This window comes from Plutella xylostella, chromosome 22 (genome assembly GCF_932276165.1).
Source record: "Plutella xylostella chromosome 22, ilPluXylo3.1, whole genome shotgun sequence".
Classification (NCBI taxonomy): domain Eukaryota; kingdom Metazoa; phylum Arthropoda; class Insecta; order Lepidoptera; family Plutellidae; genus Plutella; species Plutella xylostella.
The window spans coordinates 4,456,921-4,476,233 of record NC_064002.1 but is presented as its reverse complement, the minus strand read 5'-3'; the positions used below and the strand labels follow the sequence as shown (position 1 = coordinate 4,476,233).

Below are 19,313 nucleotides of genomic sequence, written 5' to 3'. Positions count from 1 at the left end.
TTCTGAATTTATGTATTCCGCGCCGCTCTTGGCGCCCGGTGGCCATAGATATCAATTTAGGTATACAGGGTGTCCCAAAAGTCAACGTCATCCCTTAAAGGGCTGATAGGTCAGCTCATGAGAGGCCAGAAAATCAGAATATGACCTAAGTAAAAACTCGATAATTTTCGAGATATTGACACTTTTATAAATTTGCTGAAAATCGACACCTTGGATCAGTTTTTTTCGTGCCGCCGGTACAAAAATCCATATTGTTAGAATTTGTTTGGTGTTGCATCACCCTGTATAGCCCTGCTATTGATCGCAGTCAAAAAAAATATCGAGTAATGCTGTATGTTTAAAAAAAACACGGTTTTCAAAGTCATAAAAGGTAATCGTATTTCTTTATAAACAACTTTGACTCTACATACTGTAAAAAAAATATACCACGCAAACCTGGCACCTTATTTGAAAAGATTGCTCATTTAATGCAGTTTTCAAAATGGTAAAAAACGTTGCTATTGTTTTAATTAACAAAAAAGTTATTGCTATTTTAGTACAAAACGACCTCGATGTAAAATTGTTTGAAGGAAATTTATCTGACTGAATTTATTAAGGGTAAGTCATGTTGGAATGAGTAAAAGTAAAATAGGTGGTGTAGCCGGGAGTGGGAAAAGAGACAACGTTGTCACAGAATAAAAAAAACGCATTTTGTGTATCTTTCTCGAAAAAAGTGGTCTCTAGCAACTCCACATTCCCCATAAATGTAGCGCATGGTAACGTACATTCCTGAGTAGTGCTAATGTGTGATATTGTACAAGAAAAACGCTTACACATGTACATTGTACACCCACAGTATCCAAAAAAGGGACAGATCAGTTTGTCATTAACATTACCTCTAATTACTTGTTATTTATTTTAAAGTTATTGTTAAACAAAACCAAACTCTCAAAATTATGATTATGACCATTAATGAGTATTATTTTTTGCTGATTATGTACTAAATAAAATAATGTGGTGTTATAATTTTGAGAAATAAAAATAAAAGTCAATAAATGTTTTTTTTTTAAATAAGGTGTAAAAAACGCAAAATATGTTTTATAAGAGTTTGGTAAGATTTTTCTTAGCTATTTTTACGTCATCTATGTTGCCACGGCTGACCCCACCACCTATTTTACTTTTACTCATTCCAACATGACTTACCCTTAATAAATTAACAGTCAGATAAATTTCCTTCAAACAATTTTACATCGAGGTCGTTTTGTACTAAAATAGCAATAACTTTTTTGTTAATTAAAACAATAGCAACATTTTATACCATTTTGGAAACTGCATTAAATGACCAATCTTTTGAAATAAGGTGCCAGGTTTGCGTGGTATATTTTTTTTACAGAATGTAGAGTCAAAGTTGTTTATAAAAAAATACGATTACCTTTTATGACTTTGAAAACCGTGTTTTTTTAAACATACAGCATTAATCGATTTTTTTTTTTACTGCGATCAATAGCAAGGCTATACAGGGTGATGCAACCCCAAACAAATTCTAACAATATGGATTTTTGTACCGGCGGCACGCAAAAAACTGATCCAAGGTGTCGATTTTCAGCAAATTTATAAAAGTGTCAATATCTCGAAAATTATCGAGTTTTTACTAAGGTCATATTGTGATTTTCTGGCCTCTCATGAGCTGACCTATCAGCCTTTTAAGGGATGACGTTGACTTTTGGGACACCCTGTATAATAAACTTTCAAACAAACACTTTCTTGCTTTTCCCACATCGATATACTTCTAAGAGTAGTTTGACTTACTAGGTCACTAGTTCGTGAGAAGGCTGAAAACTTTTCCGAAGTATCCCTTTTCGGATGTTATTTTACTGTTACTCAATGGCGTAGAAGTTAGTAAGTTCTCGGTACTGTTTGTTACTATTCTCATACAGATTTCAGAGAAGCTAGCCAATATGCACAGTGCACATCAAACATATCTGTCAAAGCTGCATTAAAAGCAGACGTATCACCAAAATATAGTATTGCATTATAGTGGAACGCGCATCCCATTTCAGCTGGGGCGGAGTATGTGAGCCGTATCTATAGTCATCTTTACGATCGGTGTAAAACATGGTCATCGTACTTTTACGAGAGTTGCTTAACATATTGTGCCGTAAAACTAAGGTAAAGGGAAACATCGATGTTCATTCCACCGTTAGTTAGTGTATTTGGAACAAACCATTTAAAAACTTTGCCGGCGGTCGTTTTGTGTACTAGGCTGTAATTGTTTCTAGTTAATGGTGATGGACCTTTTAATCTACAGGGTTGATGACAATATTTATAAAATCGTTAATACAAGGTACCTACTAATGCTAAACTCTAGTCCAGATCATTGATATACAACCAATATTGGATGCTAAGAGGGCAGTAAAAACATGAGAAGTCACTTAGTTGATTTCCGTAGATACATTCATTCGTAAATTTTAGTTTACGATAACTATGCTATCAACTCCATTTCGACATATATGTTTCCGGAACTTTTACTGCAAGCATTTTTACTCACATTCAGTGTGCATTAATTCCTTATTATTCGCTTTTGAGTATCGATATCAAACCACTTACAATAAGAGTTCAAAATGATGCTAAGATCTGTTCCAAAGACAGTAATCACATCCAGGTAGATTGAAAGCAAACACTCGGGGCAGCGTGACGTCACGACCGGCGAGGCACGCACAACGCTAACAGTTTACGCACATTACGCGTATTCGCTTTAATGTTATTATTCGCAGCGTTATTTTTATTTAATTCTAGGCAGGTGCGCGGAGGCCGTATTTCAGCCATTATTTTTGTACGATTACCATGTTGATGAAATGGCAACAGCAGAGCCGACGGTGTAACACACGCTTGCCCGCTTTTATTAATGTCTATGTTAAACTGTTCTTTGACAGGGTGAACTGTTCGAGTTACTTTGTGCAACCGATACCATGCGGTGTGCTTGTTTAACGTTTTTGCGAAAGTTTCACTTCAACGAAAAATGTTCCATGTAGTCTGTCAGCCTTGCTAATTTAGTTTCCTTGTACCTAGATATTAGGTTCAATAAAGTCGCCGCGCCATCAATGGTGAGGTTGGATTCGAAATTCCATAAAAGATAACAAATATCGGGAAAAATCGGTTGGCTTTTTTAAGACCGCTGAAGAAATAAGTAACTTTGCCATCGTGGCTTTTCGCAATAAATATGTCGAGATGAGACCAAGATAAACATATCGAGGTGGGGGGAGTCGGCAATGGTTTAAAATATGCAGCCGTCGGGCGGAGAGCCGAGACCGAGGGCCGTGTAAACAGGAGGGTTACTTTACACTGACGAAAAACTTAATCGAGAGCTGTCGCGCGATCGGCACGTTTGATGCAACGAGATTTACTCGTGGCTCGCGCAGCAGCGCTCCGAAAATATTTTTTCGTTATATAGAGTGACCCCTCAGGACGCAGGCGGGATATATCGCTCCACAGACTTCTGCTGCTGGCGGTACTTCTCGGCCTATACGCCTATAGGAGGTACGTGTGGCGACTTAAGCTGGAGTTCAACGATAATAAGTATCTTTGTTTATAGACTATAAAACTTGTCTAAGACAATAGACGATTACATTATGACGATTGATAAGTAGCCAAATTTTAAAATAAATCCTTCCACCATTGGAAGGGAACCCGTGCCCCAGCAGTTAGGGCGTGATGGGTTGTGATGAGTATAAAATAAATATGCCATAAAATTATTGAAAAATACGAATCGGTAATTCGACTAAATGAGTAAACAGCTAATCAGTCAATTTCAGTCCAACTGAAGGAGTAGGCTATCCTAGCTATCATAAGACAATAGTTTAAACATAACTGGTACTAATGAGACACTAATGTGTAAATTGCTGGTCACAAGACTAGAAGTAAACACTCGTATAACTTTGTGAATGCTTAGAACCTACAACAACGAGTAAGATTTATGCAAAAGCTAATAAAAGTTGTGTCACAAGATCACTTATAAGTTTAATATGATTATTATTTATCCGGAACAGTTGCAGTGAGAGAGAAAAATGTGTAACTCGAGCAAATGATACACATGAGCAAATCCACTAACAAGTTGCCGTGACAAACTACTGCAAAGTTGCAATTCCAGACTCACTTCTCGTTTATTTTATAATGATCTGTGATCGCAGCGCGGAAAATGCATGTGTACAAGACATTATTAGTGTAACATCGCATAACTTATTATAAGTTTCTTACGGGATTGTTCAATGATTTTCTCGATCCGATAGTTAAAGCTGCTTACTGCGTCACGTTAAGTTTTCGTTATCATGAACGAAGTATAACAACACTGTTCAATTTCCAATCCAGAAATTAGTAGACATAATTTAATCACGATAATAAATAAACTGACAAAATTATAATGTTACCCTCTTGCATTAGATTGAACATGATACGACAACATTAAAACTTTTATATTACACCTCAGTATTAAACGCAGATTTGAATTGAGCAAAATAGCCCAGTCGCGTAATAAACGTGTAGATATGTTAAAAAAATATGTCGCATGAAATGGTGTATTCAGATGCAAATATGGGCTCGCACGCGGGCCTAGTGGAAGGTAAACGGTATGAAATTATGCAAATATGTTTATTTGAGCAAATAAAAATTATAGCGACAAAACGATTACAGCAATCTACCAAGTTATCGTGAATACATTCATGCAATAAGAGTGTTGAGGTGATTTTTACTGCGTTGATGTCACATTTTGATTAGACTGGCGTTCTGATTGTAGTAACGCAATGGCTTGTTATTTTGGTTTACCATATTTATCGTTTCATAGGGGACTGGCTACACTTCAGAAAAACTGATAATCTTTCAGTTTTGTAAAAAAGGCTAGTTTAATACAAATGTGCGGCATTTATTATTAAATAAAATAAGTTGAGAACCAAAAAGCTTAAAATAAGTTGAGATCCAAGATGAATATATTTCAATATTTTACGACATTTATCGCCGCGAATCTCGTTCACTTCATTGGGAATAAATTAAACACCTCAATCATATTGATTAAAGATTCCGCAGACTTCACAGTAGTATGGTAAGTCTTTTAACTTCTCGTCCGAAAGGGGGGTGTTTGTAATTCTTTTCAAATTTATCTTTCCAATGTTTACTATTTATAATAAGTATTAGGTAGGTATAGCATTACTACGAGCAGCAGACCTAAATACTCGATTTATCCATACTTGGTAGTTCGTACATACCATACTTTATCAAACATTGGCAAAACATCGGTAAAATGCACTTTTATTTTTGTATGGGGAAAACACAGGTATGCTAAAGCGTTAGATGTGCGGAAACGTAAATCAATAAAAAATGCAAAATCCAGAGCAGAGTTTACAGTTAGCGTTCGTAGACCTGGCACAGCATTGAATGAGCACAGTGATGGAATGAAGACGAACAAACCGATTGATTATACATAGTTATTGTTATTGCATGGCAGAAGGCGCTCCGCTACACTCTTTGATCAACAATACACGAACGAGATGGTGTAACACTTATAATAACAAAGCTAAAACTGACCGTATTTTGTTTACTGTTAAATCGCTTTAAGTTCTATCTAATGACAACCATTATACCAATAAATAAAGTCACAAATCTTGTAACCTAACTAATTCAAAATAAGAGCTCACTTGAAGAAAATACAAATAACATGTAATGGATTTGACAGCTTTCTTAGGACTCATGCTTATAATGATTCTTTCATGAATACAGCAGTCTCCACTAGCCCAGTCCGCGCTGTGGCCGCGCGGCGCCGGCCGGAAGTCACTGCAGCTGGTAATATATTTTTAATTGATGCACACAGAGCACCCGATGTGTTGGATAAACATTTATTTTGACGATCGCTTTTGTCAACCGTTTTAATTCTGTTAAACGATAATAATGTTCGAAAAGGCGATCGCGACGCAACCCGACCGTGCGTCGGTTTGCAAAATGTGTACCTAGCTTTATACGTAACGGGATTAATTTACACATCAATAGTATATTTTTTTGGTTTTTGTGTGTGATAGTATAAATAATAGTTTGTATACACTCTCGTTATTAGTTTTCATTTCAAATCAATGAATCAATTCATTAATTTATCATCTTATGTCTTTTATCATATACATAAGATGATAAATATGTAATAACAATTATCAGCTGAAAGTTACGTGACAATAAACAAACTTGTTTCATACGTAGATAGATACAAGCATGTTTTGCATACCCATATGACCGCCCGAGTATTTCTAGCACATGTAGGGCGGGCGGGCGGAATGGCGGACAATCATTTTTGATTTCCGTACGCGTCGCGTCCGAAGCACTAAATACCAATTACTGGGCCGTAACTACTCAGCATCTGGAATGCAATCCGTGTTCTGTGCGAGCTGGGCTGTGTTAGGTATGTTCAATGTATCAGAATTGACCCTCTAGTCAACTAGGGGTTGCGTAATGGTTGGAGGCCTTAAGGAACAGACGACGACGATGAGAGACTCATTACAGAGAACTGAAAAAAAAAAATTAACGTAGGTACAATTATCCATAGTACCTATTTTTGCAAATCTATAATCCTACTTAATATATTATTATAAAGGCGAAAGTTTCTGAGTATGTATGTGTGTGTGTGTGTGTAAGTGTGAATGTGTGTTTATTACTTCTTCAAGTCAAAACGGCTGAACCGATTTTAATGAAATTTGGTAATTATAGAGTTAGCTGACACCCTGGATTAACACATAGGCAATTTTTTATCGCAACATAACACGGGAACACTTTTTAAGGCGAAGCAATAAAACATTTAGAATTCTATTAGTTAAGCTTTACTTTCAATTGATAAATTTCTAACCAGTATGAATTTCACCCCTAAAACTAGGTCTAAATTTAAATGGAAAATTCAAAAGCAAACGTGGCCTGCGTGCATCCCTTTGAGCAAGCCGCAATATTTGATCTGATGCTTTATAAAGTGAGCTGTTTAAACAGTGAATGCTAACAAATTGAGCACACGCTAGTTAACTAACCGTGATATAAATAAAATCATTATGTTTAACCGCCAGCTTTTCGGCACTTTTAATCATTTTGCGAGAAGTAAAAAAGGATTCGTTATATTATTATTTTATTGTTATATTGTGTTACCTACTGTTATATTTTTGTTGTTTTGTATTTGTGAGTAAATAAATTATATGTGTTATATGTATATTATTATATTTGCTTCGATATCTGTCCGACTGTCCGTCTGTCTGTCTGTCAATACCTGTCTTGTAACTAGAAACTGCTCTGTTACCAACCCGCAAAATACTAAATTATTTTTATACAATGACGATTTATAGTTGATGCTACAGAACCCTACGTGCGCGAATCCTAATCGCACTTAGCCGGTTTTTTGTAAAACTTTCAGCTTTTAAGTTTAAATTTTACTGAAGTCTTAGTATGTATTTACCTATGTCTTTGTATGGTAACATAACAAAAGCAGTTTAACTACCGTCTGCAAAGTTTTTAGTTTATTGAAATTTGCCAAGGACTATGTCAAAGCGAAGTGAACGATCTAGGGCCACTTATTTTCATTACCTTCACTACTTACGACACAAAGCTATAATATAAATGAAACAGAAGGGATATGCAAGTCAAATTGGTGTAGCCACTCAAATCAAAATGTTTATCGCTTCTATCAACTGTAGTTAATTACTTAATTATAGGGTATTAGGTATGAGTGTGTAGACGTAGTTAGTAGAAACATAATGTTAACAAATATCTATTTATTTGGGCAGGCCTTCGGGCATCTTGAAAACATCTGACAGTCGGGTTGCCCACTTACCCGACAACTTCAGTGCATTCAAAAACGGCGATACGGCTCGCGACCTAACTTGAGTACAAATGTACAGCGAAAAACGGGTGACTCACCTGCGAGTCACCTCTGACTACCCCTTCGGGGATTACAGTCGTGAGCATATGTATGTATGTATGAATGTATCTATTTATTTTTAGGTATACCTGGTTTTCGATAGTAACAAAAACATGTATAATTGACATACCTACTAGAGTCATTTGTAAAAACTAAGTTCATCACATCAGTGAGGAATAAACTGGACCGTCTATCTTTCCTACTGGTAGACTACAGGTGCCTGCGCTTACGTTATGTTGCATCAACTTCAGAGGAAGTTTTTACGGCAGCCGTTTAAAAGAATATGGTTGCAGCATTAATCTCGGATCCAAAGTAACTATAGCTTCACAAAATTTGCAGCTAAAGTATTTTTTAAACATTGTTATTAAAGAACTTGTACAGATCTCGTGCATTCCTTTAAAACTGTAGAAGTCCATAAACATTTTTATTTATATATTTTTATATTATATTTTTAATCATATAGTTTTGTCACATAGATCTGAAAAGTATATAATTTCTAACTTTTTAGTTAGATAATAATTATTGAAGTCCTTTATTATTATTATAATTTTTCATTCGTGTAGGATTTATCATTAATAAAAAAGTACTAGATACTTTTTTATGTACCTACATACATATTATGAATGTTTTCCCAGTGACCAAAGCGGGGGGCGAGTAGGAAGGCCATCGAGACGCTATCAATATCCGCCCTACAGACACACTTGACTTATGCCGCTGGACTGTTTTGATTGAAAAAAGAGCCTATTTGTTTGTCTACGTCACACACGGAACATCGGATTGTCTTTTATATCTGTTTTCAACTAAACTGGCAAAGTAAATGTGGCAGATTCATACGTGGCGTTTATAAGTTTTTGATGTCATACTCTTGCTGAAAGCACTGTATTTGTTACTTTTTTCTTCTGCCTATTGCCTATGTTTATAAATAATAATAGCTACATGGATTAAGTGAGTAATAATTAATGATAAGTGGTATCTTTCGACACAAATGTAGTCAGTTATAATTCTTATGATATATAACTTGCCTCCTATTACATATTTATGACAACATTGATAACGAAGAGTGAACAATACACATAATTGTATTCCCCACGGTATCATCTCAAAACTGTGCTGCTAAAAGTAACGATGACAAACAAGATAGGACGGACTAAGAACAAAAGTGCAAACACACTGTTTCTCAAACTGCTGTGGGCTTTCAGGTGTTGCCAGGTGCCGGCACTACGCAATCATTTAGTGATTAATGCCTTCGCGGTGACGCGGCGAGTGTGACCCGGCGTGAGTGGAAACACTCCCCACATTACCGGGTTTCGAGCAAAAATAAAACATTGATGTGGTAAGTTGAAAGAGGTTTTCGCGATGCGAACTTTTTGGGGTCAATCCGTGGAGGATTATGAATAAATATTCCTTGTTCTGAGTGCCGATGGGGATCATTTAGGAATGTTTGAGGGTGGTTTATGTGATGTGTGTTTTAATATTTTAGTAGGTGTTTTTGTAAAACTGTATATTTACTGACATCTATAGATAATATTAGGTACATTAAAATTAGGTATTTAACATTTCAGCAAACATTTAACACCGACCTGTAGTAGGTTACATAAAATTTTAATTAATTCTTATACCTATCAGTTTTTAAAATTTTATTGAAAAGCATTTTTGTTTTCGATCCATACGGTAATAATAATAATGAAACATGTAGGTAATTCATATGAAAAACTGGCAACAAAGGTTGAGTTTTGTCAGTCATTATCGTATGATTGACGACCCAAAAAGTTCATTGTGGATGCGATATGATGGTATCGTAATAGTTTCCAAATAAGTTGGGTTGTTTATATCAAAGCTTTGCATCAAGCATTATAATAGGTATTTTGAATAAGAATAGCCTAATAAGGACTCATGATTTTTTTTACATATCATATTTATTATCGGTTTATTTGTGCAATAAAGGATTAAATAAATAAATAAATAAATACCTATAACAATGTAGCAACTAATCCACTTATAATTATGTTTATGATAGACAAGACAAAAGACACGTACCTCTTCGGCCGACTCAATTCGCTCATCATGCGAATATCTGAGTCGCGAGAATAAACTAAACATCACTTCAGTAGATCACAACACCACAAAACACTAAAAAATACTCGATTAATAATAGATATAAAAGAAACAATTAATTTCACGAAATTATTAAAGAAGACACATTGTAACAAAAGACAGCGTGACAGCAGAATGAGGCGATGGATTGGTCTACGCGCCTACCCTCGCCGGCCGAAACAAATGACACTCGATTGGCTGGCGTTCCGTTATTCACTTGTTTTGTGATTCGAGCGCCCTTATTGCGGCACTCGCGTACCAAAGGACCCAACTCCATCCTTTTTGTTTCTATTTGTCACGTTATTTCTACTCGGACGTATCCTTGATTTTTATTTTAGTTTTAAGTAGGTATATTACTTACGCAAAGATGCAACATCGCCAAAAAAGCGATTTAATCATTTAAATTGTTTAATTTTTTTTCCTCTGTGTACTTGCCTTGTTATACCTACATTTATTCTGATACTTACTGAAAAAACTCGATACTTACATACATACAAAAAAAAACATTCATGACGTCTTACAATAAGATTGACTGGGATTGACAGTTTGAAGTCGATTATTATGATTATTACCTAACGTTCCATTATACCTTTACCTACATACATACTGCGCATACTCCGAGTATCACACCGCAATAACATTTGTACTGAAATTATCACAGCGTAAGAACTTGCCAAGTCGACTTGCCTGAACCAGTGAACTGGCGTGTCAAGCGACAAATTTTCCCGCCAGACGCCTCGGCTCAGCGGTCCTAGGCATGCTCCTATCTGATCACGCTTAAGCAGTGGAAATTATTGTGAGGTCATGTGTTTTATAAGGGTTCGCGGTGGTCACAATGCAGCTAAAACAATCAGTGTAATTTTTGTTTAAGTATTTAAAAGATTTTGATTGCTCACAATAATATCGAGAGGTAACTCTTGAACTATGAAGTCGGGTGGAAAATTACGATGTTTGAACTTTTAATGTACTTATTATAAAAAAATATTCCGAAAAACTAATTTTGATTCCGCTCATTTCAGAATAGGAAAACTTTTGCTGGTGAAGTAAGCGGGCTACAGCCAGTTTATTAACTTAGGTATATCCTTACCTATGTTATCCTACCTAGGTATGTATATTTTTTTTGTGTTAAAGCGGAGTGCTCGCTATAAGAACAGGCCTTGTCTTGGATCTCCCAGTGCCACGCAGCAGCGCGCGCGGTGACGTCACGTCCCGAGGCGCCGCTTCAGATATTTTTATTTAAACTTTCCTCAGCAATTGTTCAAGATTTGTTTCGGATGCAGAAACTTTGTCCTTTTCGTTCGCTAGATTTTTCGGCTGCATTTGCACCGACGTTTTATTTAAGCTCTTGTTTGTTTTAACTGCGCCATAATTAAATGCCATTCATCCGTGTAACTAAATACCGCTGTGAATGATGTAGCTTAATACGCCGTATTAACGTAATGGAGGCATAATTAGAGCCTCGCCTCGGAGCTAGCATTGAAACCGTCACAGACTCATCACTATTCCTGACACAGAGCATTCCCGCCCGTATTCACGAGTCAATCTTAAAACGACTATCGAAGTCGAGTACAAAACAGAGTGGCGCCGTTATCAGCACGTATTCGAAACAGCTGTCAATTACAGGCCTCCTGAAACATTGTTCCGGGAGTAAAGCGCCGAGATTGGATTCCGATTGCAAGAGCATCGGCCCGCTAATGTACATACGTGCATAACCTGCCGTAATGTGGGACGTTCTGACGAGTCAGGGCCCGCGCTGCGCTGGAGGGATTGACGCGCTGCTTTTACGCGTGTACTTGTGTGGTGCAGCCTGCAGCCTACAGCGTAAGCTCTCAAATCCATGCTTCACCCAACATATGTATGTAACTCATCGGATGTTTGTTGGTTTCCCAATGTGTTATTAGTTGTTAGTATTTACTCTGTCATGTTTATTTACTGACGATAACGATAAGTCATTTTTCACGCTATCACCGGTGGATTTATACAAAAAACAATATATCACACACTAAATGGAATGAAAGAAGGTTAACAAATTATTTGTTTTGTATGTTTATATTAATGCCCATCAAGGGAACCGGCTATCATCAATCACAATTTAGACACACAAAGAAACTCATATTTTCCTAAGTAATATGAAATGTACTATCTATAGGTACACAACTATACAGCAAAATGCCGCATATACATATTTTTATAGAAAAGGAAGGATTCAATATCATTAAAACTTAAGGGATTGTTTCGGAGCTAAGTAGCCGTAAATTGACTTAAGTATTCATGGGCTGATGAATAAGTGATGTAGGTGAGTCGGGCTCGATCACATTAGGCCGATTTCAATGATCGGAATAAGCCTCTCTGAGGTTTTCCCCATTGCCCGGCCATCTGTGCGTCTACAAACAACTAGCGGATATTGTGGACTAACAGAAAATCAATCAACGAAGGTTTTTTCTGGAGATAAACAAGTGATATCCCGCGGGAGGGGCGCCGAGGAAAACAAATGTCGGTAAATCAAAACTGCTCGCGCCGACTGTGTGTAATATTCGCTCATATTCCCCGGATAAATTTAACATTCGCGACGAAGAACAACACGGTAAGCAGATTTAAATATTCTTTCGCGTAATCAAATTTCCCCGTTGCGTGTACAAGATAAGAGAGCTCGCGGCGGATTGTCGAGTATGCACGTGTGCGAATCGCTATAAATTAAATTATTCCAGAGGTAGCTATTTATCAAAATTCCGGAAAGAAATGAGCACTCAATTTCACAAGGCACCGACGCCGTACGCATTCCGTTTAAGCCGCGCGACTCCGCCGCGACGCAGCGGCTTCGCTACAGAGTGTGGGGTGAGCATACAAAAATCGCTGACTTGAAATCGAATATAAATAAAATTACGTCTCCGCGGATTATTTAAAGTAACTCCAGCCCGCGAATTTCAATGAATACCCTTAGAGGGAACAGATTAAACATGGAAAAGTTTTTGTATTTGCTTAACGCTTCACGGCTGATATAAGTGGATTGCAAAAGTTCCGAGATGAGCATAAAATGCCCGCGTCGTGGAAGGGAAAGAAAATCAGTATTAAGAGAGAGTGTCGCGATAACAACGGGTATATTTTTGCTGTTACAAGAAAGTTCTCAAGTTACTACTTTATGTAAGACCATTTAGCCTGAAAAAGGGCGTTTATGTGAGACATTTATGGACAGCAAGCGCGGTGTCACGACTCGCGAGCGCTATTCATAAAGTAAATTGAAATTTATACAAAGGACTCGAGACAATTCGGTTCAGTGACAGTGTATCACGGGCGTCACGGGGAGGAGGGACTATGAATGCTATTAACATTTTGGGAAAATACAAAAAAGGTATTTCAGGAGCTATTCGGGCGCGTCCATTGACCGTCATTATCGCTCACGTGCCGGCGCAGGCTGTCCCGCTCTACTTCTTGAGATCGTTAATTTGCGATACAGGATACAATGCAGGGCAGGAAGAAGAGAGCAAGGGCTGGGCGGCGGTGGACGTCACCAGATGGATGTTATCTATTCATCGCCCCCCCTCCCCCGCTGCGGACCCCCGCGCCCCGCGCCGCACCCCCGCGACGCTCGCACTCAATGGGACAGGGAAAATGTATTGAAATCACAATGTGAACATTAACCCGAGACCTTTTGTCCATTTAACAAACATTTATTTTTTGTACATTCACAATATCTGCGGAACGTTTTCTCCAGAACGGACCGTTTAAGAGGAATTACTTATTCACGGCACGTCTGTTTTGTAAATTTACTTTCAGAGCTATCGATTCCATTGAATCATTTCATTTCAAATACAAAACGGTGTTTACGCTGCCACTCGGTAACGGATTGCACTTTTCATTTGGCAACGTACATTTTTCACGAAGGGCACACGGTAAACTCTGGCTGACGTCATTTTAATCGATAAAATGAAATAATGAACTGACGGGATGTTCGTCCATAAAACACGATTTTATCATGCCGTAGGGACTGGGGAGGGACACGTTTTCGAATATCGTAATAAAAAAGTCGCGAATGTCAAATTTATGACGTTGGACCATTGTAAAGAGATTAAAAGATTTAGTAGAGTGTGAGCGGTCAGGACCGGGCACGTAGCGCGCGCGGCGGCGGCGGCGGCGGCGTAGCGCTACGAAAATATCCCATACGTCCACCGACGGCCTCACGAACTTTAGGTAATAGCCGCTTATTTGCTCTCTGAATAGTCTATCCCAATATCCGGCCGGCAGGTCTAGCCAATAAAATTAAATAACAAACACAGCCTGCTGAAAAAACAATAAACCACAAAATAATCGTGTTTGACTCACCGCAACCGCAAAATGTCAACAACATTATACCTACCTGAAAAAACAAAGAGAGATCATTAGTAAAATTAAACAATTTCATCTGAAAATGTTGTTAGCGTTACATCAAAGGGCAGAAGCGAATTGGTAACGTTTGTGTCTGGGCCGGGTATGTACCGCTGCCGGCCATCCTTGGGCGTAGGTACTTGGCCTACGCGCTAACACAAGGAGGCAGCCTCAACAAATTACAAAGAAATTTCCCTGGAGGTACGCGGGCCTTATTAATGTCCGTTAACTGAGAGCATAAATCAGGGTTAGCGCTAACGCCGCCAAATAAATAATTTTCTTTATTCATCAAAATTAAAAGGAACAGTTGACAAAAGGGCCTCTTTAATTAAAATCCGCTTTGTCGCGGGTGATTCTCATAGCGGCTCTCGGCGGATGATCGAGTTGGCCAACTTAGTTTATTTTTGTTCCGCGGCCGGGAAGCAACAAATAAATACGATTATTATTGGAATACTCGACCGCCACCGCGCCTTCTGAGCAACAAAACTTTATTCAAATGCAAAGTAAACTAATTAGAATTTTGACGGTTTATTGTGAACATTTGGAATGCTAACGGGTTTTAAATGATTTGCCGGATTAGCCGGGTGAATACTTAATTTTTAAACTTTGTTTTATTTTTCATTGATGCCGTAATGAAAGTTTCCCGTAACAGTTTAATCACAATAACAGCCGTAATGAAAACAATCCGAGAGTTAGTTAAATAAGCTTTGAGAGAAAACAGCAGTAATTACTTAGTGGAAGCATTGAAGGATTAATATTGGAAGGCACAATTCATCGCCACGTCTTTATTTTTCAAGTGGGCACGTTTTTACGTGCAGACGTCTCGGTCCGAGTGCTGTAATTTAAAATACTACCTACTGGAAAGCAACTAGGGGAGGGCGGGCGCCGCCCATGCGGGAACAAACATAACTATTACACGAATTTCCAAGACTTTATTTAAAAAATATATAGGATTAATGATTTCCGCGGATAATTTCTTGGTATAGCATTATAGTTGTTAAGTTAGAATTGAGTCCACCCTTTGTATACTTATCTATGTATTTGTGCAATAAATGCTAAAATAAATATCATGATTTTCATGGTCATGAATTTGATTGCAGCTCTTACAATTTTACTAAGAAATATGTATAAAATATACAATAAAACGTAGCATAGCCTGTGGACTCAACGGGAAGAACCCGCGAACAGCATTAGCTGGATCCAGCAAATGGAAGGGTCTGGATTATTACTCAGCAGCCAAAACTACGCGGATTAACCACTACTGCAAAGCTGTGGTTGAAAATAGAAAAACAAATGCTCTGAATGGACACGTAGGAAACTATTATAATAGTTTTTTTTTATGAAATCAATCAAATTTAATGGCTAACAGAAGTACTTAAATAAAAGTATTTTGAAAGGACCTAGAATTGGACGCCAACTGAAGAAGGAACAAGTTCATCCTCCAGACAACAGGCGCAGTCGGAGCAATCGCACAAACATTTCTCATCTCACTCCACGCCCATACAAATAGTGCAAGTACAGTCAACCATAAAAGATTTATTTGTAAACGTTCGCCTGTTACAAGTGCGCATCGAGTTTTCAATTACTGAAAGTGTTGGGCGACTGCGGCCGCCGCACCGCGAAAACACCACGGCCAAACCACCTGACCCATCCCCCACCAAGACAAACTACACCTTAGCTCCAAAGCTTCAGGATCCAACATCGCACAGGGCTTCACCGAGCAGTGCACCAATCAAAATCTGCCGGAGACAACTCGTTTTCGAAAGGTTGAAGGAAAACTCGATCGGTTTTCTTGAGGGAAGCTCTCAGCGGTTTATTGCGTTATTACCTGGACGCCGCGCCCCGGGACAGCCCCAATTTACGGAGAAAAGAACGATATGTTGCCGAAGACGGATTTTATCGAGCTCAAGTGCACCCTAGAAAAGACCAAGCGGCGCCTAGTGTAATTTTCTTTGATCGAAAGCACCAGTGGACACTGCGCACTTTTTATTCTCATTCGATTCAATATCGCAAATCGTTTGTAAGTTTTCCGATCCGCACCATTTTCTCAGCTATTGTCTGCCTTTTTTAAATTATTTAATAGATTTGTTACGTGTTTAACACAATTGCGATGCGATTGGCTTCGGTTAATACCGGTATAAACGGTAAATCATAAGGGCAATAAAGCAAGGGATGGCATTAAAATAAGTAACCGACCGATAAAGTGACAGAACGAGCGAACTCAGGATACATTTGTCATTAAACTGACCGGGGGTGAAAACATGTTATCGTCTTAGGAAGGCAGAGGGTGTGCGGGGGAGGAAAAGTGGTTGAAACCTGATCGGTGACAGGTCGCCACTGCCGACGCCATCAATCGACCCGTAATTGGACGATTTTTGTATCAAACGACAAAATGATACGGAAAAACCGATCATTTTTTCGTATAACAACACGTTGGAAGAGTTAACTTATTTTATTTATTTAATTCTTTATTGCACAATTATAATATATAAAGCTGGATTACCACTCACTCACTCACTATTTATCTAACTTGCTGAGACAAAGAGCACGGGTTTGTCGCTTGATGACCTTTATCATCACTTTATGGTGGCTATGATAAAATAAGAGTTCTTTCAAACAAGACCAAATAAGTCACGGCTATCCAACGAACTTTTTCCAAAACTCCAATAACTTTTCTCTATTCAAGCAGCACTACCTAACTTTCAGTAAGTTTCCAATGATACGTCTTATAACCTCTCGAGTTGAGCGCTTAAAACTTTATGTAACGACACAAGGAAGTTGCAACCACATACCAGTCATGTTGAATGTTTAAATAAGGAGTTTCGGCCAGACAGGATAGATCTTTCGGAAGGCAAATAAAAAGCTAACGTACGTTCGGTTCTAGTGCAATATCTGTAACAAATCGGTCGAGGCGAGGTGCGGAGCATACCTGGCGACCACTAACGTCTGGGTACGTGCACTAATCGACAAATGCGAGGTTTGCACTAAGCACGTGACTCGCCTAGGCGCGGGCTCACCTCTAAGTGGGAAATACCTACGTGTTCCCAATTGCATTGCCTCCTATGAGCTCAGGGACTGCTAACTGCTGGATTTTAACAACCACTCTTAAAACACATAAAAGAATAACGAGTAAAATCTAGCAGTCATTCCCCTAAGTGAGAGTTAAGTGCCTTTAAGTAAAGCAGCTAAATTATAAATCAGAACAGCGGATCACGGAAAATCTCACGCCTGTCTCCCTCAAAGTTGACAAATCATTCGATAATGATTGTGCAAGTTTTGATCCTTTGAAGTCACCAAGCGTTGAGTATTTGCGCCAGAAATGGGGTACTAAGAGGCACCCTGCGAGATACCATTCTGCTTAACGAACCGAGATGGGGTGAAGGAAATGGTTTACATTAGACAGGTGGATGTGGGTTTCAAAACTATTTGGAAGGGTGACGGTGAGATGAGCGAATGTAAACTCCACTAATACACAAGTTTGTACACACAACAAAACAATATACAAAGCAGTGCGAGAGTGTCACAAAAAAGTACGGCTAGCAATAGAATTCAATGTCTAGCAATATGGCTCCCCACGTGTTCTACATAATAATGCCGTAGCAAGTGAACCGGGAAATTGTTCTGGCTGTACAGAATCGCGCAATAACCTTTAGACTTCTGTTTATGCAGATTACCCCCCGATACACCTATGGATAGTGAGCGGACTAAACGTCTTATTGCCTGTCCCTTTACGTAGACGATTGGTATTTGACTGTGCGGCGGGGCAGGCAGGTACTCATTGGATTCGCGGGGAACTGGGTTCGGTGTGCGTAATTTAATTTTAAAATTAAGTATACGGAGTTTTGGTTAATTATGTTGCGTAATGGGAAAATTCGTGGACCAATTCCTTAAATGAATATCGTTTCAGTAATCGGATATGATATCTCTTGACGTGCATCGCGGCCACACTGATTGGAGTTTTATTTATTTATTAATGCAATATCTCGGTTTGCCGGTAAAATCTCGGAATGCCATTAAAACATGAGTTCCTACAAATGTAATTCACTGATACCTCTTGTAATAATCGGATACGAATCCCGGATGAAAATGAAAATGCAAATTGAAAAGTGATTCGTGATTTAACGTTTTAACTGCAGATTTATTAAAATAAACCGGCGCTATATTAATGAAATGTTGTTAAGAATAATCATACAATTTAAATAAGCAATTTCTATTAATTTGTTTCAGTTCAGTTTCTTTAACTTTGTATATTCCTTTATTTGTTTACTGAACGAAACCAATCACCAGATCACCACATAATAAAGGATAGAGGAACGAAACTATGACCCATCATTCTACATATAAGTACGTAATGCATTATACATAGTGCGTTAAATCGAATAAAAACCGGCCAAGTGCGAGTCGGGCTCGCGCACAAAGGGTTCCGTAGTTAAATCAACCTATCTCAAAAACTATAAGAGATACTTTGATCAAACCAAAAATCGTTGAAAGAGTTAATTAGCATGCATCACCTCTATTTTTTTTAGAATTTTATACCCCGTAGTTATAAAAATAGAGGGGGGGGGACATACTTTTTACGACTTTGAGAGCTGATATCTCAAAAACCGTTCACTTTAAGAAAAATGTTTTTTAGAAAACTTTATATCATTTTAAAAGACCTTTCCATTGATACCCCACACGGGTATGTACATCGAAAAAAAAAATTTCATCCCTCAGTTACATGTATGGGGGGCCCCACCCCCAATTCTTTTTTTTACTATTTAGTGTCATATTTTTGTAGCGGTTCATACAACACATATTCCCATCAAATTTCATCACTGTAGTACTTATAGTTTCCGAGTAAATCGGCTGTGACAGACGGACAGACGGACAGACGGACATGACGAAACTATAAGGGTTCCGTTTTTGCCATTTTGGCTACGGAACCCTAAAAAGTATAAATAACTGAGAC

The 19,313-nt window shown here is 38.2% G+C and overlaps 1 protein-coding gene across 14 annotated transcripts in view; it reads right to left on the bottom strand.

Moving 5' to 3' along the window:
* Positions 1 to 19,313, bottom strand: part of LOC105394091 (polypyrimidine tract-binding protein 1) — a 331,428-nt gene that overhangs the window by 79,414 nt on the left and 232,701 nt on the right. Inside the window, exon 1 of one of the 14 annotated variants that reach the window (XM_038105579.2) lies at positions 9,944 to 10,551. The exons of the other annotated variants lie outside the window; for them this stretch is intronic. Coding sequence (XP_037961507.2) covers positions 9,944 to 10,006 — 63 coding nt within the window. The 5' untranslated portion in view covers positions 10,007 to 10,551. Of the gene's footprint in view, positions 1 to 9,943; positions 10,552 to 19,313 lie in introns of those variants that run through there. 14 annotated transcript variants of the gene reach the window in all.